The sequence below is a fragment of the Lampetra planeri genome, chromosome 55, assembly GCF_965212315.1.
Source record: "Lampetra planeri chromosome 55, kcLamPlan1.2.h2, whole genome shotgun sequence".
Taxonomy (NCBI): domain Eukaryota; kingdom Metazoa; phylum Chordata; class Hyperoartia; order Petromyzontiformes; family Petromyzontidae; genus Lampetra; species Lampetra planeri.
The window spans coordinates 4,857,823-4,884,454 of NC_136161.1; the positions used below are offsets into that span (position 1 = coordinate 4,857,823).

General features: G+C 47.6%; 1 protein-coding gene across 1 annotated transcript; it reads left to right on the plus strand.

Moving 5' to 3' along the window:
• The first annotated feature begins 6,506 nt into the window (after positions 1–6,506).
• LOC144735561 (uncharacterized) lies at positions 6,507–21,494 on the plus strand. Its single transcript, XM_078618002.1, has 6 exons — positions 6,507–6,681; positions 7,906–8,005; positions 9,570–9,653; positions 10,158–10,295; positions 11,909–12,730; positions 20,195–21,494. Exons 2-6 carry the CDS (start codon positions 7,906–7,908, stop codon positions 20,971–20,973), a joined length of 1,923 nt encoding a protein of 640 aa, XP_078474128.1. The 5' UTR covers positions 6,507–6,681; the 3' UTR covers positions 20,974–21,494.
• Positions 21,495–26,632: the final 5,138 nt, after the last annotated feature.

Consider the following 26,632-nt stretch of genomic DNA (forward strand, 5'->3'; position numbering starts at 1 on the left):
AATTTATAATCAAGCACAACATTGAGTCAAAATACAACCTGGACGAATGCCTGTCCTGACATCGTACCGTTCTGATGCCTCGCCTATTTGTACTAATGCCTGAGTCATCACGTACATACGTGTGGAAACTTAGCAATACTCAATATATACTTTTGTTCAAAATATGTCCACTATATATAAAGCTACACCTATATAAACACATAGGTATGCACGCATTCCTGGGGAGCAATACTTACCTCGTAAAAACACGATTTGTTAATGCGGACGATAGTTTTTGTTAAATATGATAACTTTGTTGTTGTTGCTTGGCAATGAATAAATAATGAAACGCGATGTGTGGGTCTTAAGCGATGTTCTCTAGTTGTGTATGTCACTCGGCATTGGACGCCGCTTGCTACAACGAATCGCCGCGTCTGCGTCTCTTCGACACGAGATGTGACAGCCGAGTCGTTGAGGGGTCGTCTTTTAAAAACACGAGAGAGGTGCGAAACCAAAGCTTAGCAACCTGCGGCCAAACCGATTCTCGTGGGGATAGGAGGAAGGCGTGTAAAGTCGGCCCAAAATTATCCCTTGTTTTTCCCTTCCCTTGTTGGTGACGCAAGTTATCTCACCTTTGCTTGAAGAGAAAAAAGGGGGGGGGGGATTAATGAAAGAAGGGGGAAAAATATGAAAAGGCAAGAAAGAAAAAATAAAGAATAAAAAAAATAGATGAAAAGAAGAAAGGAAAAAAGAAGTAAGAAAACTAAAAGGAAAAATATAAAGGTGCAGCCCTGCAATTGTATTATTTAGCGAATGGAAAGTCCATAAGCCAAGCGTTTGCTATGTTGAGTAGGCCCTCTCTGAGTTTGTGGATTTGGTAGACTTCTAGGATGTGGTGTAAGGTTTGCTTCGCCCCACAGGCACATGGGGGCGGGGGGGGGGCTTTGCTCTCATGCCCCTTCGGCGAAGTTTGGCGAGGCTTGGACCGTGACCAGTTCTGAAGCTGTTGAGGGTGGACCACTCCTTCCTGGGGAGGTTGAAACTAGGGGGCTGCTGTTGTGTGGGGGTAGTAATGAGGTACCTATACTCTTTGGTTCTTTCGGTAAAGTCACGTAGGTAGAAAATAAAATAAATCACGACGTTTCGGGCGCAACACAAGCGTCCATCATCACCTAATCACCTGGTCACCTGATGATGGACGCTTGTGTTGCGCCTGAAACGTCGTGATTTATTTTATTTTCTACCGACGTGACTTTACCGAAAAAACCAAAGAGTATGGATTCCTGCAGTCACGAAAGCTTCAAATCAAGAATGAGGTACCTATTTGCCAGGTCCCGTTCTTGTGTCCAGGTGAGATTTGTGTTGAAGTCGTGAGTGGCTCTCTCCAAGTCGGCTTTCTTGAGGGGAGACGTCATCTTTGGTGAGTTGAAGAGGTCCCCTTGGAGCGGCAGTTGCGGGAAGTTTGCGGACTTTGTCAATCACTTTGGGTTATTGTGGGTGTGATGTTTTCCAGGACAGGGAGCCAGGGAAGCAGAGTGGATCGTAGTGCGCCAGTGACCATGCACATGGTGATGTTTAGCTGTGTGTCGACTATGTTTGTGTGTGTGTGTTTGACGACCTTGACCCGACATGTGCACAGTATTCTGCTGCTGAGAATGAGAGTGCTAGTGCTCAGGTATGGAGGGTGGTGGTCGCGGTGCCCCCATTTTGAGCCAACTAGTTTGGAGAGGAAGTTGTTCCTGGTTTTGACCTTGGCTGCTGTTGTTCTCAGGTGCTCCCAGAAGGGGAGTAACCTGTCCAGCGTCACCCCGAGGTATGTGGGGGGTGAGGCGGTGCTGTAGCTTGTGGTTGTTCATCTGGATGTTAAGCTCTTCATTGGCCTTTTCGTTGTAGAGGTGAACTGCACTGGACACAGTTTTTGCCGAGCTTAGTTTGAATCGCCATGTGTTGCGGTATTGTTCGAGTTTGGCTGTATCCTCGTTTAGGGTCTGATCCAGGGTGTCGAAGTTGGGAGCTTGCGTTATCAAGCAGATGTCGTCAGGGTATATTCATTTTCTGGAGGTGGTTTCTGAGAGGTCAATTGTGTAGAGATTGCACAGGGTGGGGGTCAGCATTGAGCCTTGAGGGAGACCGTTGGATTTGTCTCTCCCATGTGCTTCGTTGTCTCTCCGAGGTTAACTCTGAAACGTCTCTTGCTCTGTAGTGTGGTGATGATTTTGGTTGCCCAGTCGGGGAGGGACCGTGACAGCTTTGGGAGGAGGCCAGTGTGCCAGACGGTGTCACAGACAGCCGTTAGGTCGAGGAAGACACCTGTTTTCAGGTTTTTTTGGAAGCCATTTTCGATGTAAGTGGTGAGGGCCAGAACAGCCCCTTGCGGAAACCAGCCTTTTCCACGCTGAGTAGAGCTTGCAGACAGATGATATCAGCAGAGCGTTGGGCAGCAAGGACTTCAATGAGACTGCGCTTGGCTGCCGACAGGCCTTCGACATTGAGTTGGAGGATTCGAAGGGCTGGTCCGACTGCAATGTGATCTTCGGGCTGTTCATTCTCGGCTTTGGGACTTTGACTCGGATTCTTTGAGGGTCTTCTCACGAAGCTTCTCTGAGAATTTATTCTGCGTATAGGATCATTCGTTTCCCCAGGTGGACCTGGGTAAAGACGGGTGGCGCGACATGAATGCTGATCTATTGCTCCCCGCCTGCAATCGCTTGCTCACGACACTGCTGGCAGAAGTTCCTCCACTAGACGGAGCTCTCGAGAGAAAGCAACCTCGAGTATGGAGTAATTTGTTATTATCCGACTCTTCCACGCTGGGTCACAACGTCCTTCGTTAGCGGCTGGGAGCTGACTCGCTCAATTGTTTTGTTCCGACTTCCTGCACCTTCTCTGCCCGTTGACGTTTAGCGAAGTCTCAAACATGGTACATTACTCGTTGCATATACCCGGTAACAAATACCCACAGTGGATATGATAAAAAAAAATGTTTTTGTATCTCACCAGATCGCTTCAATGGGCAAGGGACTGCAATGTAGTCACGCACAGTTCACCTGTGTGCCCGTCTCTTCGCAACACCAACACCAAACAATGATATTTTAAGAAAGACTCTTGAGCATCGCAAGCTGTACAATTTCCCGGGGGATATCCCGCCGTGATGTCTTGCCCAGCAATGATATGCTGAAGAAGAAAAAAAACAACTTTATTAACCTCTTACCTTGACTCTGTTTGCAATGCTGCCGTATTGGAATAGTTTTTTTGCTCAATCCGAGCAATACATGCTTTGATATTTGCATTGCTCTTGTGCTGTCCGCCTTTTGCCATTGTTCTATGGTCTGAAACCAGGTGAGACAGAATTATGAAGAATGCTGTCTCTGGTGTAGGCCAATCAATTTCAAGTACAATGCACAACATTATACCACACGCATGATGTGTGGTGAATGCAAACATGATGATGCCTTGCAATAGTCGGTGTATATTTGGTGTTTTAACATCTTAACTCCTGTAAATTTTTACTTTAAACTTTTGTGACTGCAGGAATTCATATTCATTGGTTATTCCGATAAAGTCACAGATAGAAAAATAAAGTGAATAAAAAGAAAAGAAAAATAATAAAAAAACAAAAAAACACTAATGTAGACTGTAGCCTGGTTCTTAAGTTTGGTGAGTGTACTGGCAGTCTAAAATGTAGACTTATTCTTGGTTCTTTCGGTAATAAAAATAAAATTAAAAATAAAACCACAACGTTTCAATCACAACACAAGCGATCGTCTACAGGAGGAAAGAGGGAGAAGGTTACCAAAGGCAACCATTTATAAAGTTTTCAAAAATGGGCGTGGCACAAGCGCAACGAAGTGGGCGGGGCATATATGCCCTGGGGTCAGGGAGCACCAATGTGAAACACGGAATATGCAGTGCCACAAAACGTCTCGGTGTCAGAACGAAGTGGGCGGGGCATATGTGCCCTGGGGTAAGATAACAAGAAAACGACACAAATCAAGTCATGACATGACCTGTGCTCCCTTGACAAGAAAACACAAATCAAGTCATGACCCAAAGTGGTTGATGATATCTTTCCAATGATTGCTGAGTTTATAACCATCCTCTCAGTTGAAATTGTCTGTGTCTGTATATATAGATGGCTTCATGAACAAATCTTTGTTGATAGCCAGTGGGCTTGCAAAGTACCATCGTCTTAGAGAAATCAATTTCGTGTGAGCCAGCCGCATTAAAATAATGATCAGCCACGGCAGAAGTATTGGTCCTACCGTGTTTTAAATCTGCCTTATGCTCACGAACACGGTCCGAGGCATGTCGCTTCGTTTCCCCAATGTAACTGCTAGTACAAAACTTTGCATGCTGCCAGTCTTTAACAAGAACTAAGAACATACGTAAATCTTACCCAGGCTTTATGTGCAGCACTTGCCTTCAGTTCACAATTGAGTTTAATGCCTTGCGTCTGACATATATAGCTCTACATAAGAATAAATATTAATTGAAATTGGTCAAGTGGTGCATTTCATCCTTAGATCTCACCAATGCGTGCCGTGTATGGGAAGTCGGAAATAAACGGAACCTGCAGGGGAAACGGCCATAACTGAGGGATAACGGCCAGATAACGATTCTGATTGTCTTAATAGATCACCCCAGGAACATTGCCTTGTATGTATATTGAACTTCTTTCACACAGTACGTAGCCAACCGTGCTCATCGGAGGTGCGGGGGAAGGACAACAAACTAAACACAAAAAGCAGTTCTAGCCAAATTAGTTTTAAATCGAAATGACGTAAAAGTGCATTACTCCATTGGCTTCCTAATATCGGAACATAAGCGCATTTCAAACGGGCGCAGAAGCGCATCTGAACGCGAGTGATGCGATGACCGTCTTTGTGCGATGGCCAGCCAAAAGCCGCCGCTGCTTCGAGGATGTCCGGGGAACCGCTGACGCCATACGCTCCTCGTGGGTTTCTTACGTCACAGGAGTGGAAAGACGGCAACTTTCACGCGTGTTCTCCCCGTGATCGCGTGGATTTATCTCTGAGTCCTCTGGTTAGTTTTCTTCCCTCCACATTTAGAAACGTGCGCTTAGAATATATGGCTGATTTACATTTACACGTGATAAGCCACTTCATTGGCATCTCATTTGTGGCCAGGTCGCTTCAGAAAAACATATAAATAGCCCCAGTGGGCCTTACCTGGTAAAATAAAATAGCAGTTAAATAGTACTGGTAGGAACCACCTGGTTCCACCAGCCCACAGGGGATTATTGTGTCGTCCGTAGTGCATCCAAAAATGGGAGGAGTGGGGCTGGGTGGAGAGGGGAGGGTGGGGAGGGGCTGGGTGGGGAGGGTGGGGAGGGGCTGGGTGGGGAGGGGAGGGTGGGGAGCGGCTGGGTGGGGAGGGTGGGGCTGGGTGGGGGGTGAGGGGGGGTTCGGCTGGGTGGGGAGGGGCTGGTCACGCCGTGGTGCCCTTATAAAACTCAACGTTTAACCTACTCACGCCGGCTTGTACCCGCCCTCACAGTCGGCCATATTTGCGGAATACACCATGCCGCCGTTGACCCTGGCCATTGACCGAGCAACCCAACGTTCCTACCAGCTCCCTCTGCAGGAATGTGCTTAAAATAGTTTTCACGATATAAAAAAATTGGTAAAAAATACGTTTTTCAATGCACACTTTATTTGCACTCAAAAGGAGAAAATACACTCTTTTGACGCCAGAATTAATCAAATTTGACGTGCTGAATAGTGGGTGGTTTCCTTTCGATATTCTTTTTACATTTATGCAAGCCACCCACTTTTATTGAGCACATCATATTTGATTCATTTCTGAGGTGAAAATAATGCATTTTCTACTTTTGAGTGCAAATACAAGTGTTTGCATTGAAAAACTTGTTTTTGACAAATTTTTTTATATTTTAATTAATAACCTATTAAAATATTTCATTAACTCTTTTTTATTTTATCAGGTAAAGGCCCACTGAGCTGTTTTTCAGAAGTGACCTGGCTATCACAAATTATAGCTCAACGAAGTGGCTTATCAGGTGGACATTTAGAGGTTGTTATGGTCTGCCGGAGAGTTTTAAATGTTTACATTTGATGGAGTCGTGATGTGGGCATTGTGAACTATTTATCTTATCTGTTATGGTTTATTATTGATTTATTTCACTTGTGACTTGTTGCGTTTGTTGGAGAAGCGGCATTGTTTTTTGTTGATGTAACCCAATTTATGAGCTTCTTGGCTCACGGGGTACTTCAAAATAAATTATCCAACATGCATGTTTTTAAATCCTTTTAAAAAAGTTACGTCTTGAGGCGCGATTTGAATAAAACGAGGTGTGGGGGAGCAGAGAGAACTTCAGTGGATGGGAATAACCGTGACGTCGCCTCGGGACACGTAAATTGAGGCGTCTTGTTGCTGCATCTTGTCGCTTGCTGGGTGAGAATGGGAGGGGGGTAATGGAAGGGGGGGTGAGTAACGAGGGGGGTGGTGGTGGTGAGTACCGTCTTGTCGCTCCATCTTGTCGCTTGCTGGGTGGTCAACGGCAGAGGAGGGGGACGCGAGGGGGGAGGTGGCCACAGACGGACCGCGCACGGACGCTGTTGACACAGAGGGGGGGATACGGCAGCGAGACAGAGACGCCGAGACGCAAGGAGGAGACACGGAGAGGAAGGGAAGAGAGAAAAACGAGGACGCAAGAGAGACGCGGTAAAGAGATAGAGAGAGAGCGGGAGAAATCGAATGTCAGGGCGGCGCTTGCCAGCTGCCTTCGTGAGCAGCAGCTGCTGGTGCGGCAGCTACATTTAGGAGCGGTCACGCAGCCCCCTCGATCTCGTCTCGGACTCCTCGTTCGGGCGCCGCGGTGGCTAGGAGATGTTGACGACCTCGCCTGGTATGCAGGAGGTCGTGGGTTCAATCTCAACCCTGACACTCCCTGCTGCTGTGTATTTGGAGCCTGTGTCTCTCTTTCTCAGCATCATCACGGTGGCTAGGAGATGTTAACTACCTCGCCTGGTATGCAGGAGGTCATGGGTTCAATCCCAACCCTGACACTCCCTGCTGCTGTGTATTTGGAGCCTGTGTCTCTCTTTCTCAGCATCATCACGGTGGCTAGGAGATGTTAACTACCTCGCCTGGTGTGCAGGAGGTCGTGGGTTCAGTCCCAACCCTGACACTCCCTGCTGCAATATATTTGGAGCCTGTGTCTCTCTTATCATCACGGTGGCTATGAGATTTTGACGACCTCGCCTGGTATGGAGGAGGTCGTGGGTTCAATCTCAACCCTGACACTCCCTGCTGCTGTATATTTTGAGCCTGTGTCTCTCTTATCATCACGGTGGCTATGAGATTTTGACGACCTCGCCTGATATGGAGGAGGTCGTGGGTTCGATCCCAACCCTGACACTCCCTGCTCCTGTATATTTGGAGTCTGCGTCTCTCTTTCTCATCATCATCACGGTAGCTAGGAGATGTTCACTACCTCGCCTGGTATGGAGGAAGTTGTGGGTTCGAGCCCAACCCTTACGCCTGCCGCTGTATATTTGGAGTCTGCGTCTCTCTCCTCGTGGTCGCTTGGATTTTTCTCCGGGTCTTCCGGTTTTCCCCTCCAGATGTATAAACACGCGTTTAGAGTATTTGAATCTTATGGTGGGACCCCGGGGTCCCATAAGTCCCCCGGTTCTCACATAAACTGTGTTGTGACGTCATTTTATGTCTGTTGATGGCGAACGATACGACAATCTATTCCTCTTGACGAGCTCTACACGATGCGCTAATCAAAGTTTCAAAGTTTTGTTTCTTCTGCGCATTCGTCCTCGCTGCGCTTGGACGACATGACAACAGAATTATACATATCCTGGATTCCAGCCGTGAACGGCAGTAAATCGTGGATGAAGCGGCACAGCCATGCTGCATTTCCTTTTGCTCCTCCAGATGGCTTCGAACTTTGAATTGCCCTTCATCAAACAAGAGAGTGAAGAGGAGCCAAGCCCGGCGATGTGTCCCGGCACAACGGTGAAGCATGAAGACGTCGGTGAGTCGGCATGAAATCATCAGCTGCCATCACGTTACTCAGATAACTTAATTGCAGCACTGATTGACACCGCAGCAAAGCATGCTTAAATCCCCAGCTTGCTTCGTCTGAAACATTCCGCATTGTCACCAGAACTCTGATCCCCAAGCCCCGCGTGCAAGCAGCGACGTTTTAGTTGATCGCAAAAGACAACGCACATTGTTGATTTGGTCTCGGGACATTCAACTCAGGATTCTTGGTTCTTCTATTTACGTGACTTTACCAAAAGAACCAAAAATATGAATTCCTGCAGTCACGAAAGTTTTAAGTCTAAATTCAACTCAACATTTTACCTGAAAGGCCGGTTTAGTTGCAGGAATTGAGCAGTGGCGATTAGCTCGGTATCTCCAAGCCATGGTGTTAGTCCCCTCGCGAACCCACCCCAATCCACCTGCTCACCGTTTGGCTCTGCCACTGTGTAGTGAGTCCAAGGACGAGGGGGAGCCGGTAGTTGAGGCGACACTTTTATTTAACAACACTAGTGTACAGGGTCTCTAACACAAAGGGGTAACGGCCCCTTACACCCGCTACCTGGGGAGGTATGGCCTCTGGGCTATCATACCTCCTCACACTCACACTGGGGACTACTCTGCACTCAGCCCTCCGGCTAGGGGCCCTAGGGGAGGCTATCCTGACCCGACCCAGCCAAGGTCCTCGGGTCCCGGCCACTGGCCCACTCAGTCCCAGCCCTTACAAGGAAGTCGGGTCTGGGGGTACCCAAGATCCGACCACTGTCCCACCTCAGTCCCGGCCCTTAGAAGGACAGCGGGTCTGGGGGTCTCCAGGTCCTACTCTAAGCCCGGTCTTCAGTCTTCGGCTTGAGGAACACTGCCAAACCCGGGTCAGGGATCCGGCTTTTATACACCTGCCAGGGTCCCCATGCCCCTGGCCACGCCTCCCTTCCAGAGAGTTCCAGAGAGACCTGGAATCTTCCCCCAGCCCTCCTCTTGGGGTCTGGGGAACCTTGGTGGCCCACACATCACACCCTACTGGTGGATGTTTGCTAGTGCAGGTAAGTACCCCGTTTATCGCGTGACACCTGCAATGATCGTAGGTGACTTAACCTCCTGTCCAATGACTTATCAAGTTGATTTTCCACCGAGTAAAGCCCGTAGAGCTAAGAAGCTCTTTTTTAAAAGGGCGACTTAACTGGTAGAAAGCATCGAAGCATTCCACAATTATAGATTACAAAAATAAATAGCAATTACGTTGTAAAATTACATTCACACTTTTTAAACTTTCGTGATTTTAAAAACAGAGTCAGTTTAAATGAGGACAGAGATGGCAGAATGGAGATACGCTGATTGTAATGGAGCAGATTTGAATTGAAACAGGTTTCCGACTTGTAAGTATTGTATGTTTAATCTTTTAAACAAAAATCATTTTGCAACTGTGCAACTTTACGTGGCCGAACACGTGGTGTGATTCAAATCTTACAATTGTGCCCATTCTTCTGTTTAGCATCTTGAGAAACTTGCATTGCATTTTAACTGTGTGGAGTGTCAATTGCACCATGCATGTGCAGGGACAGTCGTGAAGCAAGAAGATGACTGGAGGCTGGGCGATAAGAAATGGAGGATTGTGGTGAAAACTGAAGTGGAGGAGAACGGTAAGAGTCCTGTCTCATCGGTAGGAGGAGCGAAGCAATGAGAAGATTGTGCCAAAGACACCCACGTAGCCCCCGAAGCCTTTAAGATTAACACCGTTGATTACGTACGGTGCGAAATAAGTTTTACATACAGACGGTTAATGTTGTCTTTACGTATATATGTTTAATTTTTTTCGCACCTTACGTATTCAACCGTGCTAATCGGAGTATCAGTACGGTTAAAAAAATATGACTATGAAGGATCAATTGATAGTGGGGGAGCGTTTGTCAGCCACGTGGGTGGCTGCCCACTTTACCGTGGTTCCTCCTCACGCCTCTAGAGTTGTTCTCTCCCTTGGACAGCGAGGAGCGAACTCCGTGCAGCGTGTTATAAAACTTAAATGATAATAAGAGTTTTAAGAAGAAACATCTCTGGCTGACCAGTTTTGAGTGCCTTGTGTTTTATGCATTCGATCTCCTGTTCCATCACAGACCACGATGCGCGTTTTTTTTCCTTGATTACAGCTCTCGATCTGAAGATCATTAAAGATGAAGGAGCCGGTGGGCCACCAGAGACGATGGGGGATTCCCGTGGATATTTTTACACTCCAGACCAGAACTTCATTGAGGTGGAGTTGTCGGAGGAGGACATTGGGGAGGAAGGTGAGTTGCCTTTGATCGCATCGCAGAGATTATGTCATGGTTTCCTTGCAGTCATATTCCAGATGTTCTTCGACTGGAATCTATGGAAAGAGGTGAATAAACGACCTCATGGAATTCACCCTTCGTACGGCTGATACTAACGTAGAGCAACGGCTATTTACATTGAGGTGGTTAACGAGCCAGATAATTGCATCAAGGGGGTAGCAGAACACTGGGATGATGCTTACTTCGCATTTGTGAATCGGGCATTGACCTGTTTGACATCCCATTGTTTTTCCAAATCGGTATGACGTACCACATCATGTCAGATAACGGGATCATGGGGTGTCTTTATTCAGTGGGCCGGGCTTATCGCCATGCCCAGTTATGCCCCAGACACAGCTCCACACAACACCGGTGGTGGTGGGTATCTGAATACACCAGTGTGTGTCCTAAACTCCCCGTGCCTTAATACACCAACCAGGGAAGTACCACCAACCTCAGTGAGCCTTACCAGGCATTGATCAAAGGTGTACACAACAGCAGCAACAACAACAGCAGCAACAACAACAATAGCAGCAACAACAACAATAGCAACAGCAGCAACTACAACAGCAGCAACAACAACAATAGCAGCAACAACAACAATAGCAACAGCAGCAACTACAACAGGAGCAACAATAGCAACTGCAACAACAACAATAGCAACAACATCTTGCGATGGCGATGCTGCGACTTCTGCTGCTGTTGCCTGGCTGTTTGCGGCTGAGCCCGGTTCTCCCGGTACTCCGGATGAGCAAGCCGAGCGGTCTGGTCAAGCAATTCCTCTTCTCTGGAGAATGGGGGGCGGGGGGGTTATAACAGATACTTCTCTTGGCTTGGATCGACAAACCCAATTCTATCTCCCCCAAACTTCACTGATACTGCTGTGGGACTCACCAGCAGACTCGGCCCAGCAATGTGCTGAAGAAGGGGGGTGCTGGTCGACGACTCATCAGTTCAAACTACTCGAATTTCGCACCCCATTGTGCTACGATCTGCTGTGGAAATGCTGACCCCTACCCTGACCATGTGCATCACTTGTTGCAATTCCTCGCACGTGGTTGTGCTCCAGATCTGGGTCAATTCTTCTTCCGCCCTAGCATCCACACGATCGCGGAAGAACGCCCTCACTGCTGCACTGCTGCTGATGTTGGGTATCGAGCCAAAACCATGGACCAGGGCTCCTCAGCTTTGGATTAGTCAACGCACGCTCCATAGTCAACAAGACAAAGACGGCCACTGCATCGCGTGCATTCAGATGTGCTTCTGTGGCCGTCTGGAACGCTCTTCCTTCCGATATTAGGAAGTCACTGGAGCAATGCACTTTTAAATCATCATCTAGATTGAAAACTCATTTCTTTAGAACTGCTTTTTCGTGTTTAGTTTCTTGTCCTTACCCCGCACCTCCGATTAGCACGGTTGGCCACGTATGGGTGCGGAAGAAGTTAAACATACGTAAATATATACTATCAGTATTTTGGTTGACGTTACCGGCCAGTACTTGATCCAGTATTTTACTATTTCTGCTATATCTGTCTGTTCTTCTCGTGTCAATTAATGTGACTTTGCATTTGCGTTTTTAAACTGTGCAGCAGATGAAGCGAACAAGTGGGAACCCCTGTGCGAGGAGTGTGGGGAAGGCAGACGCTTCAAAGCAAAACGCGCCAGCAGCAAGACCCCTCAAGCCTGCACGCGGTGCGGGAAGACACTCGAAGGCGCCGCACTTTGCACAACAGTGACTACCGATGGGAGGAAGCATATATGCAAGGAGTGCGGGAAGGGATTTGCGCATCGTTCCAACTTGGAGAAGCACACGAGGACGCACACCGGCGAGAAGCCGTACGCGTGCAGCGAGTGCGGGAAGGCTTTCGCGCAACGTTCTCAATTAAACCTGCACTCTGCGACGCACACCGGCGAAAAGCCACACGTGTGCAAGGAGTGCGGGAAGGGGTTCGCGCACCGTTCCAACCTGGAAAAACACACGAGGACGCACACCGGCGAGAAGCCGTACGTGTGCCATGAGTGCGGGAAGGCCTTCGCGCAACGTTCTCAGTTAAACCTGCACTCTGCGACGCACACTGGCGAGAAGCCGCACGTGTGCAAGGAGTGCGGCCAGGGGTTTGCGCATCGGTCCAACTTGGAGAAGCACACGAGGACGCACACCGGCGAGAAGCCGTACGTGTGTGACGAGTGCGGGAAGGGATTTACACGGCGAGAGCACTTAAAGGTGCATTGTATCACGCACACTGCCGAGTGGCCGCATGTGTGCAGCGAGTGTGGCAAGGGCTTCGCACAACGCTCCCAGTTAGTCTTGCACTCCGCAACGCACGCCGGCGAGAAGCCGCACGCATGCCAGGAGTGCGGGAGGGGGTTTTCACGAATCTCCTCGTTAAGGAAACATTCTCTGACGCACATTCCGGAGTGAGAGCCCCGAATCACGGTTTTGTCTCGATTCAAAGTTATGGTGAACGTTACTTTATATATAACGCCAAACCAGGGACATCCAGTTGCTATTGTCTCACCGTGTACTCTCAACTAAATGTATTCGATAAGCAGCAATGCACCTTCTCGAAATGTTTGAATGAAATTGGGATTACAATTTCATTCACGTATGAATGTGTTTTGTTCTTGTGGTAGTCTATGATGATTGAAATCTCGTGGCATATATAATGGAGAATAAGCTGTAATGCTGCAGGTTCAGCAGGAGTCTCCAACTTATCAAGAGCGAGCACCAATTACCAGGTCATAAGTATTACATAACATGGTTGACCAATCAGAGCCATCCCTTGACCGCACCCAGGCATCGATCAGTCTGCCATTGAATCCGTACCAGATGCAACATTCCTCTGGTACGGCCATGGAGAGCTCAAACAAACTGGTCAAAAATATGTTCAAGAATGTGGGAGCTCTGGCCGATGGCTGATGGTATCATGGTTCTTGATTAGGTCAATAAAGCAGAGATATTGCACACCGTCATGGATATCATCCTGAAAATTGGTGAGCTAGGCTATGTTCATATGGACTAGCGGAGCAACAACTGGTTACAGTTTACTCAGGGTACATAGGAGAGGCTAGTTGATGGTGTCTAAAGCATTCGTGAGGGGGGAAAAAAACACGAAGAATCCATGGCCTGATAGAGATATTGGTCTTTGACAATGCAGGTCAGTCTCTGTAATGGAATTTGTATCGATTGGATTAGAGGGTTGAGCTTATCGTGTGTGATTCCACATTAAATACTTCCGGAGTTATTTGAAATGGTATTGAGGGAGAGACGTTTGGAGAGGTGGGAGAAGATAACTAAATGAACGGGAAGTTCTATGTAGGATGATCTTTGCTGGGATGTTGGGTTCCAGTGTACATTTTTTTAAGCCTGCATCGCTATCAATACACTTGTGGAAGAGTCGTAGTTGAATTAGGCATTCTTGAACACACTGCTGAGCAGAAATCTGTAAGATATTTTTTTCCATTTGGATTAAATTGTGAATGGTTTTAGCTTTTAGTTATTTTATATTTTACCCATGTATTTATAAGATGTGGCAAATGAATGGGAAACAAATCCAAGTCTGGTCTTCCAGTTTAGCCCAGGTGTTGAGCGTATCCTCTCTCAAACCTTTGCCGAGTTCGCCTGCGGGGATATTCCGGAGTTGAAGTGAATTCTTGGACATACCCAACGAAAACAACCAGTCAGAAAACACGACAGCATGTAATCTGGCGGAGACCCAGTGAGATATCTCACTTCAATTAGTTAAGATGCCCGAGAGCTGTGCATAGGAAAAGCTTGAGAGAAGATCTCCTCGACACGTGGCTTAACCCCAAGACCACAACTGGATTCTGAAAAATCGATGTATTAAATAAAACATTTAAAAAAATATCCATTTCTGTCCATTAAAAAAATATGTATGCATATAATGGTTTTAGTGTCCAGCCAATGGACCATCCAGAGCAACACCTCGTACCACCCAGAATATACTTTAACCAATGTAACAGCTCAAACACCAATCCCCTACATGCCTTACCTCATGATAAGACACGCCGTCCTATAGATCGCGCACGCAAACAAGAGGCCACATCACAGCACCATTGCAAATCGGTCCAGGCATGAGGGATGGAAACCAAAGAAGATGACATCACCCGACGTATCAGACATCCTACATTCCAAGGAAAAACAAATCAGATCCCATACATCGTGACTGGTCAGCTACACTTGTGGATTCTTGCTTTTCGATACCCAAGGCATTCGCTTGTCACAGAATTCCAGTCCCTTCTCTCGACTCACGCCAGCCACTTTTAATCAGATTCCTTGCACGTGTTTCCACTCCACCGTCCCTTCTCAAGACGAACTCGAGGTATTTAAACTGGTTTCTGTTAGGCCTTTGCCACCAATTTTCAATGGCAAAAGCATCTATTTTGGTTGGCCAATGTTAATTGCATACATTTCATTTACAATGTTCTGTTTCCATGAGTGCTATGGCAATGTGGTTGAGAAGCGTGGACACAGACGAAAAACAAAATATATCAACGTAATTCCAAACAATGGATGTTTGGAATTACGTTATGAGACCAGAGAGAGGAACACGGAAGATTGCGGAACAGATGCAAGGCATAGGCACCGTTATTGAGGTATTTGTATGAAGGTGTAGTGAGCATTCTCTTAACCAACAGCCAGAGCAGGTAAGGGTCTCAGCCCTTTTTCCATCACACCCAGCTCTCTCCTTCATCCACAGCTCTCTCTCTCTCTCCACAGCTCTCTCTCTCTCTCTCTCCACAGCTCTCTCTCTCCACAGCTCTCTCCCCAACACCCGGAGACAGGTAAGGGTCCCAACCTTTTCTCCATCACACGCAGCTCCCTCCTTCATCCACAGCTTTCTCCGTATTACTCCTGCCGACGTTCCCTCATTTTATCTCAACGGCCCCCTCTCCCATTCCCTCCCTCTTCCGTAATCGCTGTCTTCCCATTCCCAGCTACCAATCCCCTTCATTCTTTTCCCTCCCATCGCCCCTCCACTCCTTCCCGTCCCTCCCTTACCCGCTCGTGATCCTTAAGTGGGTGCCGCGGTGGATAGGAGATGTTAACTACCTCGTCTGGTATAAGGGAGGTCGTGGGTTCGATCCAGACCCTGACACTGCCTACTGCTGTCTATTTTCCAGAGGTGTGGACTCGAGTCATGTGACTTGGACTCGAGTCAGACTCGAGTCATGAATTTGATGACTTGCGACTCGACTTGGACTTGCATAACAATGACTTTGTCCCACCTATGAGATGTGGACTCGAGTCATGTGACTTGGACTCGAGTCAGACTCGAGTCATGAATTTGATGACTTGCGACTCGACTTGGACTTGCATAACAATGACTTTGTCCCACCTCTGCTATTTTCAGTCTGCGTTTCATCATCATCACGGTGGCTAGGAAATGTTAACTACCTCGTCTGGTATACAGGAGGTCGTGGGTTCGATCCCGACCCTGACCCCTGTTGTATGTTTTGAGTTGGCATGTTATTTCCGTGATCACGTGGATTTTGTTTTAGGCCTCCGGTTTTTCCCCTCCAAATTTCAAATCGGCATCGCACGTTTCGAGTATTTGTCGGCTGATATAAATGCCCACACAATGATACTTTGGCCACTTCGTTGAGCTATAATTTGTGATAGGTGGCTCCTGAAAAAGAGCTTCATAGCTAAGGTGGGGGGGGGGGGGCTTCATAAAACTAAAAAAAATACTTTAGTTTCACAGTTTAAAATAAATGACGTCACGCGATTTTGGACGATTTATGACCCCCCCCCCCCCATCGTCACGCGGCGTCACAAAAAGTCAGACCCCCCCCACCTCAAATATTACGTCACAAAGATCTGCCCCCCCCCCCCCCCCAGGTGCGTGACGTCATTTATGGACGGCCCCTAATTGCATATTTGGGGGGGGGGCAGAGCTTTGTGACGTCATATTTGAGGGGGGGTCTGACTTTTTGTGACGAAGGGGGGGGGGTCAAAAATCGTCCAAAATCGCGTGACGTCATTTATGGACGGTCCCTTAGATTCGCTAAAACCTAGACTTGGAACACACAACTTGCTGGGTGTTGTGGCTGCATCTTGTCTCTCTCGATGGGATTCAAAAGATTGGCAGCCGCCGTCACTTCCGCGTCTTGTCCCGCATCTCCTCCGTCTTGTTCCGCATCTCGTCGCTTTGCTGCGTGGTCGCCGCCGCTGCTGCTGCTGCGTTGGGAGCGACCCGCAGGTTGGTGGTGAAATTCACTCAAGACGAGAGGTGAATTCACACTCACACCACCATTCACTCTCTCTCTCTGTCTCTCTTGCACCCTGTTCTGTTGCCACGAGAGGCGAATTCACACTCACACCGCCATTCACTCTCTTGCACCGTGCTCACTGCTGTTACACAAGAGGTGAATCCACATTCACATTGCCTCTTAATTCTCTGCTAAATAGCTTGTTCTGAGATCGGAATCAGAATCCTGTATTTATAGTGGAGGAATCTGATGAGCGAAAAAGCTCTTTTTCCCACCACAGACGTCCAGTCGATAAAAGTTGGCCAGGTTCGGTACTATCCACGCTGGCTTTAATAGGAGCTCGCAAACAACGATTTTCCCCAAGGGGCCGTCCATAAATGACGTCACGCGATTTTGGACGATTTTTGGCTCCCCCTCCTCTCTCTAGTCACACGGCGTCACAAAAAGTCAGACCCCCCCCCTCAAATATGACGTCACAAAGCTCTGCCCCCCCCCCCCCCCCCCAAAATATATAAAACATGCTTCAAATCGCTTTAAACTATTGTCATTGCAGTGCGTATTTAATGTGCCGCTGCACTCTGATGTTGTAGGAGAAAACATTTATTAAAAAGTATATTTAATAAAGTAGAACGTGTTGTCTATATTTATTTAAAGTTGCGCATTTTGATGTGACGTCACATTTCTCAAACCCCGCCCCCCCTCGTCACACATCGTCACAAATGTCTGACCCCCCCCCCCCCAGGTGCGTGACGTCATTTATGGACGGCCCCCAACAAGCTATTTAGGATCTTTGACCTTGGCGTTATGCGTTAGGCATCCACTTGGGTGTCTGCATAGTCCTTGTTTTTTTGTTTTTCTCCCCAGCACGATGGCTTCTCGGATTGAAATGACGTCCATCAAACAAGAGAATGAGGACAACGCGAGCCACGCGGCCTGTCCGGACGTGGCGGTGGTGGTGAAACGTGAGGATGCTGGTGAGACCGATCGGGAGTCGGTGACAGCGTCTCCTCCATAACTCTCTGACACCTGCTTTCCACGAACTAATTAAAACGTATTTATATTTCTTATTGTACCAAGTGCAAGTCCCCACTGAGCTGCTATGTCGCTTTTTTTTCATAAGCGACATTGGCCATCACGAATGATAGCTCAACGAAGTGAGGTTTTTCATCATCGTCGTCATCATGTGGACATTTGAAACTTATGGCGGTACCCCGGGGTACCAAATAATACAAAATGGCCGAGGCAATTAAATATTTTATTTCTGGGACATTATTTTTTTGCCAGGGGTTGTACTTAACTCTGCGACTGGAGTACCAATCCGAAATCAGTGCCACTCCGCGATATTGAAATGACATACAGCATAAAAAATATGTTATCGAAAAGTTCAACAGTGAATAGTGCATCGTGTTCAGCTTGTCGAGATGAGTCCATTGCCGCATCGCCTACCATCAACAGACTAAAAATGACTGCATCACGGACATTATGCGAGAGCCGGGGTACTATGGTACCCCGGGGTACCGCCATAAGGTTCAGTTATAGTAGCAGCCAAATAATCGGGAATGCGTGAATGTTGAATCTACATGTGGAGGGGAAAAACCGGAGAACCCCGGAGAAAAATCCACGCGACCAAGGGGAGTGAGAGAGAGAGAGACGCGAAAACTTCAAATATACAGCAGCAGACGTCAGGGTCGGCATCGAACCCACCACCTCCTGTATACCAGGCAAGGAAGTTAACGTCTCCTCGCCACCGTGGCACTCAATTACTGGGAACCAATGGTTGGCAGTCTAGAGGCAGCCCAGTTCAACAAAGACTTAAGGTTCTGGTCCTCAGGAGTTTATTCCGTGTTTAGCCCCCTCAGTTAATTGCCGAACACTTCATAGAGTGGATGGCTTGTTTTGGTTGTTTTTTTGTATTGCTATCCTGGATCTGTATTATTATTTTATAACATATCAGGTAAGCCCCCAATAAAGATCCAGGTTAGTAATAAAAGACAACCAAGCGATCAATATTATTCAACTCTGCCACCAAGAGAGCATTGGTCCATATCAATGTGGCAGTTCAAATCCACTGCTGTAAATAAATAACTGCTGATTAGTTCAGCATCTGAATATTTATTTATACTGGAGGAATCTGATGAGCTATAAAGCTCTTTTGTTTACAGATATCCAGTGGGGGGCACGGGGTAAGAATATTACAACAACAAACAGTGCAAAACCACGGCAAAGGTGCAAAGTTCAAGAAAGGTAAACAAATCACCCAAACTTCATACAAATACAACACTAAACCATCCCCATCCTACCAGGCAAAGCCCCACTGAAGTGAACACCCTAGACTACATTGTGTAGAAGTTTGGAGGCTGAACTCCTCGTGTGCCCTGTTCTTATAGCTGCGAGACAACCACATCGTGAACGATTGTGCTTCTTTTCTCTCTCTAAACTGCAGCTCAGGATTTGAGGATTGTTAAACCCGAGCGAGAGCGAGGCGGCGAGAAGCCAGAGCAGATGGGCGCCTCCCGTGGACTTGTGGACGACGCTCGTGACAGGAACGTTGTCGAGGTCGAGCTATCAGAGGAGGAGGAAGACATCGGTGAAAGTGAGTTCCCTTTGATCTCAACTTCTCCTTCTTCTGCAAGACGGTCAACCGTATTTATTTCAAATTTAAATGTAATATCACCTCCACTCAAGGGGGTATCAAAACATTTTACACTAAAAAATATTTGCAAAGACAATAAAATAATGGTCAAGTAAAAGCCATGATAAAATAGTGAGCCTTGCACTCCCTCCTAAAAAGCACTGAGGCTCGTAGCGTGCCGGATCACCGCCAGCAAGGCATTCCAGATTCTTGGGCCAACACTTGAGAAGGCCTGCCCCCCCCCCAGCATTGAGCGCAAGAGCCGAGACTGGGAGAGTAGTAGCAGGTCCTGCTCTGAAGAGTGTAGTGTATAAACCCCAGATGTATGACAGATCAGCCAGGCCTGCAGGTACATTGGTCCAAGACCATGCAGAGCTTTATAGACCAGAATGGCTAACTTATACTGAATGCAAATGCATTCAGTATAAGTTCGATCCCGCACTGATAATGTCGAGGCGTTATGATGTCACACCCCTATGTGATGTCATAATACCTCCTGTACACGTGACGCTATGACATGAAGACATCAGGTGACACGTGATCTCACGTGGCCTGCCAGTAATATCCAAGTTATATTATGCAGCCGATCGGATAAATAAAGTTGAAGAGCCCTGCCCTAGAGTATGGGACAAAGTATGTGGGTGATGTTGATTTAACAATGCTGAAACCATGCCACAAATGACTTTTTTTTAATATACATTGAGCCTACGTGTTTTTTTTCTCTTTCCATTTTGGAAAACTGCGGGCGATGAAGGACGTGCAAAGGGACTGCTTTGCGAAGAGTGCGACGAGGACTTTGGAGGACGATTCGGAGCACGGCTGGATAGAGAGAAAAGCACCGGCCAGCAGACACCGCCAGGCTGCATGCGGTGTGGCAGGAAGCCTAAAGGCTCTGCAGCGTCCGTGAATCGGAAGGAATGTACTGTAAAGAAGCTGTGCCTGAGGGTAAGGCTTAAGAAGATTTCTGTACCAGCGGATAAAATGGGAGGGCATAGAGTGCCGAAGGCGGCGGGCGAGAAGCCACACAAGTGCACTGAGTGCGCGAAGACGTTCTCCAAGCGGTCCAATTTAGAGATACACTGCAGGACGCACACGGGTGAGAGGCCGCACGTGTGCGAGGAGTGCGGCAAGGGGTTCACACAGCGCTCCAACCTGGACACTCACTCTCGGACGCACACGGGCGAGAAGCCGCACGCGTGCGGTGAGTGCGGGAAACGATTCACGCGTCACTCCAATTTGGAGATACACTGCAGGACGCACACCGGCGAGAGGCCGCACGTGTGCCCCGAGTGTGGGAAGGGGTTTACGGCTCACGGTGATTTAAATAAGCATTCTCGAACGCACACGGGCGAGAAGCCGTTCGTGTGCGAGGAGTGCGGGAAGAAGTTCTCGAAGCGTTACAACTTAGAGGCCCACTATCGACTGCACAGTGGGGAGAAGCCGCACATCTGCAAGGAGTGCGGGGAGAGGTTTTCGAAGCGCTCCACCTTGGAGAAACACTCGAGGACGCACACGGGCGAGAGGCCGTACATGTGCGAGGAGTGCGGCAAGAGGTTCACGCAGCGCTACAATTTAGAGATGCACTCCAGGACGCACACGGGCGAGAAGCCGCACCTGTGCAACGAGTGCGGCAAGGGGTTCTCGCAGCGCTCCACTTTAAAGAAACATTCTATAACGCACACGGGTGAGAGGCCGCACATGTGCCAAAGGTGCGGAAAGGGTTTTACGACGCGCACTTACTTGAATAAGCATTCTGGAACGCATGCAAGTGAGACGCTAACATCTTGAAAGGGAATAAAATCGCACAACGTTGCAATTTCAATGTTTCCTGACCGTGGACACCATAGTGGTATGAAGCTATATGGTCACTTGTATAAAAACAAAAACCCACGCGTTTAAATAGTTAAAAATAAATGCATGGATCAGAAGCGTAATAATTAAATACCTGAAATAGTTTTACGTCTAATCTACTATATCTCCGATGTTTGTCCTTAATTGATAGCTGCTTATGACCAAACCACCAGCTCTAATGAGTTGAATGTGCGGATGCATTATCTTTTAGACCACAAACTGCGCAGTTGACCACACCAACTGATGGAATGGTCAAATTTTTAACTCCTATCTGTCATCTGTTATTTGAATGGTCCGATTTGTATATATGTATTTGAATTGATGCATTATTTTAAAATCTAAAAATCACACGATCATATATATATCTGCAAACGTAACTTAGCATTTGTGTACTCAAGACCTGTTTTGTGAATTGCAGAATTTCAAATAAAGATAATACAAAACCTCGTTTAAAAAAATCTATTTCCGTCACTGGGTGGGGGATGGTAGCCTTCATGCGGTGCACCTGTTAAGATGCTCATCGCATAACTAATACTATCACTTTGGCCTTTGTATCGTTTATGAAATTTCAAATACCGATCTATGAATGTCCGCACTTACGAATTAATTGATATTATGGATTTGTTTTAACTGTCCGATTTGCAAATATCGCTCGTATCTGCGAACCGAACCTCGGAACAATTTTGTTCGGTGGGGCGATTCTTCACGAGATGTAATGAGTCCCAGCGTCCTGCTGGGAATGTGTTTGTGTGCGCGCCCTCGCGCGTGTGTAGTGAGTGTTATCGTAATGTGTGTTGCCCAAACAGCAGAGGTCGCAAACGAGTTTTGATTCCTTACCCGTACCCGGCCGCACCAGGGTCGCAAATGGGTACCCGTACCCGGCCGGGTACGGGTACCCGTTCCCTACCCGTACCTTACCCTAAATGAGTGACAAACGGTTACTCACCTGTGACTCACGGCCTACCCGTACCCGGCCGCACCAGGGTCGCAAACGGGTACCCGTACCCAGCCGGGTACGGGTAGCCGGGTATCGGGTAGGGTACGGGTATCGGGTACCCGGTTGCGACCTCTGCCAAGCAGCTTCTGTTTGACCGGATAGATGGACTGATGTGCTACAGAAGGATTCGGAGCTGATTGGACTTGCTGATGACTGTTCGCAGCACTGTTAAGATCAGCCTCTGTGGAGGTTCGTGAAGGACGCTGCTGGGGAGTTGGAGGCAGTCGTCCTCCAGCAACAACAGAGGGCAAGAGGGAAGATTCTCACAAGCTCAGCGCGTTGTTGAGCACGGTGGGTGAATCTGTCGGCCATCTCGGTCAGCCCATGGCACTTAGGTCTGTTCCCGTGACCTGCCAGCGAGCCTTCGATAATTCACGTGGCCTCAAAGTGCACATCGCATGGCACAGGCGCCGTGGTGACGACATCGCCATAATGGCAAACGGTGGTTGCCATGTGGTATAGTGTATAATATACTGTTGTGTGTACTGCGGCGTGATAGCATAGTGTGCGGGGTTACTGTATTACATGCTAGCGGGAAGTACCCGGCTTTGCCCGGGCGAAAAATATATTTCAAAACTTCTCTTAAAAACCTTATATATACAGACACAGATACTAAGGTATTGTGAAAGCCTGGTGAGCCGTTTGTCCATTTTTCCACCAAAAAAAATATAATAGGCTTGCACAAGTCCAAAAAGTTATAGAAAGTGGGGGGTAAATAGTTGATATAAAAGGTTTCCGAATATTGTTGACACCCCCCCTCCGTCAAAAAATAGCTTTACCCTCCGTGGGTATATATACCTATACATACCCTACCTACAATAGAGTAAGTAGTATCTATTGACTGCAGTTGTATCTACTGACTGTATAGTAGTATCTACTGAGCCAAAAGTAGCTACTGACTGTTTAGTAGTATTTACTGACTGTAGCAGTAATGACTGACCGTAGTAATATTTACTGGCCCTACAGTAGTATCTACCAACTGTATAGTAGTACCGACTAACTGTATAGTAGCATCTGCTGACTCTATAGTAGTATCCACTGGCTAGAATAGTAACTACTAACTCTATAGTAGTATCTACCCACTCTATAGCAGTATCTACTGACTCTAGCAGCTACTCAACGTAGTAGTATCTACTGAGTGTATAGTAGTATTTACTGGCTGTAGCAGTATTACTGACTGAGGTGGTATATACTGACTGTTTTAGTATCTACCAACTCGATAGCAGTATCTACTATCACTACAGCAGTGCATACCGACTGGTGGTGCCTGCTATGATTACAGCAGTGCATACCGACTGTGGTGGTGCCTGCTATGATTACAGCAGTGCATACTGACTGGTGGTACTTGCTATGATTACAGCAGTGCATACTGTTGTACAGGCTCTCGTTGATGTCATGGTCGAGATTCTGCTGGGATCCCAAATGCTTGTGCCGTTGCGTTATCGTAAGGGGACTGCATGCGTTGATTCGACAGCTGGGGTCCTTTTAACCCCATCTAATACTGCGACCTGGGGTCTGGCGCTTGTTGGCGCACAGATGCTCCGAGCAAGCCCAGTTCTTGCAGGTGCTTAACGGGGGCCCGGACGTGGTTGTTGTTCCTGCTGGTACGGTATTGGCTCATGCCACCACCGCGTTTTCGGACCACGACGAGGTTGAGCCACGGTGATTGGTGGGAGCGGCTCATCCCTGTCATGTTGCAGATGATCGATGGGCTGCCACACTGTGCGGGGAAAATGCGTCCTTGTCTTCCGAGCAACGGAACAAATGGCGTTCTCTTCTATGCAAATTTTTGGACGTATTTAGTAAGAATGAATTCGACCTAGGGCATACATCCCTGTTGTGAGGCCAGCCCTATTCGTGAAAATTCGCATTGGTTGAGCCCGGTGGAAAAGGAACGTGTGCAACGGGCGGTCAACGACATGCTGACCACTGATATTATTTCTCCGTCTAATAGTCCTTGAGGCGCGCCCGTCGTGCTTGTCAAAAAGAAGGACGGTAACCTCAGATTCTGCGTCGATTTCCACGCGTCGATTTCCGCAAGTTGAACAAAGTTTCGGTGGCCGACGCGTATCCGCTCCCGCGCATGGACGACTCGCTTAAACGCCTTGTCCAGGGCAAGGCTGCAGTAAAGGTTAAGAACCACTGTATTATTAGACCTTCCATCTTGCATGAATGATTGTGCTTATTATCAGAGGTGTGGACTCGAGTCATGTGACTTGGACTCGAGTCAGACTCGAGTCATGAATTTGATGACTTGCGACTCGACTTGGACTTGCATAACAATGACTTTGTCCCACCTATGAGATGTGGACTCGAGTCATGTGACTTGGGCTCGAGTCAGACTCGAGTCATGAATTTGATGACTTGCGACTCGACTTGGACTTGCATAACAATGACTTTGTCCCACCTCTGCTTATTATTATTACAGGGCTGGACTTTAATCACTTAAAATTTGAGGGAGGAGCCATTGAGAGACCGGCGGTGACGGGGAGTTCCCGTGGGTGCCCGGCCACTACAGACCAAAACTTTGTCGAGGTGAAGTTGGATGAGGAGGACGTTGGTGAAGGAGAGGTCGCCGAGAGAGAGGAAAGAAAAAAAAACGCTTTCTCAGGAGGATTTATACACAGTTCTGGCGAATCGCCTGATGAGGCTGGTTGTTGTCGTAATTACCGGCGAAAACGTCGCGGTACTCAAATTTGTAAATGTTGCTGTGGGTTTTGCTCTCCAACACACAACCGGTTAGTGGTGAAGTAGTAACTAATTGGCACATTTTGTTTACGTGACAAACCTTATTACTTATTAATTGGCTGTGTCGAGTGGTGGCGGGTTTAACTAAACGTTTATATTTATGCAATCTAACCCCAAGAAAACTATTATAGTTTTCTTGTTTTATGTATGTATGTATGTTGAATTTCTTTCACACCGTACATAGTCAACCGTGATAATCGGAGGTGCGGAGGGGGACAACATATTAAGCACAAAAAGCATTTTTTTAAAATGAGTTTGCCAATCTAGATGATGATTTTAAAGTACATAGCTTCTAATGGCCTACTAATATCGGAAGGAAGAGCTGTTCCAGACGGCCGCAGAAGCACATCTGAAAGCGCGCAATGCTGTGACCATCTTTGTTCGATGGCCAGCCAAAAGCCACTGCGAGGATGACAGGAGTTTACGTGATGGTTTATGCTACTTATCACCCACATTATCTCGGTCACGCTACAATACATGAGATGGACACCTGATGTCACCTCGGTGGCGAGATGGTATACAGGAGGTCGTGGGTTCGATCCTGACCCTGACGCCTCTTGTATATTTGGAGTTTGTGCTTCTCTTTCGCCGTGGTTACGTGGATTTTTCTCTGGGTCCTACGGTTTCCCCACCACATTTTGCAGCATGCGTTTAAAGTATTTGGTTGCTAAAAATTTCCATGTGATAAGCCACTTCTACTATCCTAATATGTTGTCATATTCTTTTCCTAAAGTAATATTTTTATATACTGATAATTGTTACGTCCAGTTTTACCTTTGTTAGGCTCGTTAAGTTTGTTACAGATCAATTTGTTAAATGGAGGATATATTAAAAAAAAATACAGTTTAAATATTAACTTAACGCTGTGATGACCGCAGGAATTCATTTTATTTGGGTCTCTCGGTAAAGTCACGTAGATAGGTTCAAAGAAAATAACAAAAACCTACGACGTTTCGATCGCAACACAAGCGGTCGTCATCAGGAAAAGGGGGTTAGCCTTTAAAGGCAAACTGTTTCTAAAGGTTTAAAATGGGCATAGCCCAAGTGTCAGCAGCATGGGCGGGGAAGCTAATGTTAATGTAAGAGATGGGCAGCGACGGAGCTGGTGGTGGGTTTCCACCAATTAAAAGGCTGCCAGGTAAAAATTTGCATGTTAATGTAAGATCGGGGAGCGGCCTCCAAGGCGAGCAGCACTTGACCCTACAGCCCGTGTTGGCTACACGGGGGACCTTTGTGTTGTGTATGTGTTCACAGCACTTGCCCCTACAGCCCGTGTGGGCTACACAGGGGACCTTTGTGAGTGTGTGCTCACAGCACTTGCCCCTACAGTCCGTGTGGGCTACTCAGGGGACCTTTGTCTGTCTGTGTGTGCTCACAGCACTTGCCCCGACAGTCCGTGTGATCTACACGGGGGACCTTTATCTGTGTGTGTGCTCACAGCACTTGGCCCTACAGCTCGTGTAATCTACACGGGGGACCTTTGTCTGTGTGTGCTCACAGCACTTGCCCCTACAGTCCGTGTGGGCTACACGGGGGACCTTTGTCTTTGTGTGTGTGCTCACAGCCCTTTCCCCTACAGCCCGTGTGATCTACACGGGGGACCTTTGTATGTGTGCGTGTGTTCACAGCACTTGCCCCTACAGCCCGTGTGATCTACACGGGGGACCTTTGTGTGTGTGTGGGCGTTCACAGCACTTGCCCCTATAACCCGTGTGGACTACACGGGGGACTTTTGTCATTGCACTGAGGCAGCAGGCAGCAAGGAGTGGAAAGGGAATTTGTATTAATTTGTAATCTCTGTGTGTGTGGCGTTTGAATGCGATCGCTGCATTGCTTGTGATGTTAATCCTC

What these genes read in the sequence shown, in the direction of transcription:
- LOC144735561 (XM_078618002.1), top strand. Translation starts at nt 7,906, where the DNA reads ATGGCTTCGAACTTTGAATTGCCCTTCATCAAACAAGAGAGTGAAGAG. An exon ending in AACTGAAGTGGAGGAGAACG is followed by an intron (nt 9,654 to 10,157) that starts GTAAGAGTCCTG and finishes CCTTGATTACAG; the next exon opens with CTCTCGATCTGAAGATCATT. An exon ending in GAAACATTCTCTGACGCACA is followed by an intron (nt 12,731 to 20,194) that starts TTCCGGAGTGAG and finishes TGCCGAAGGCGG; the next exon opens with CGGGCGAGAAGCCACACAAG.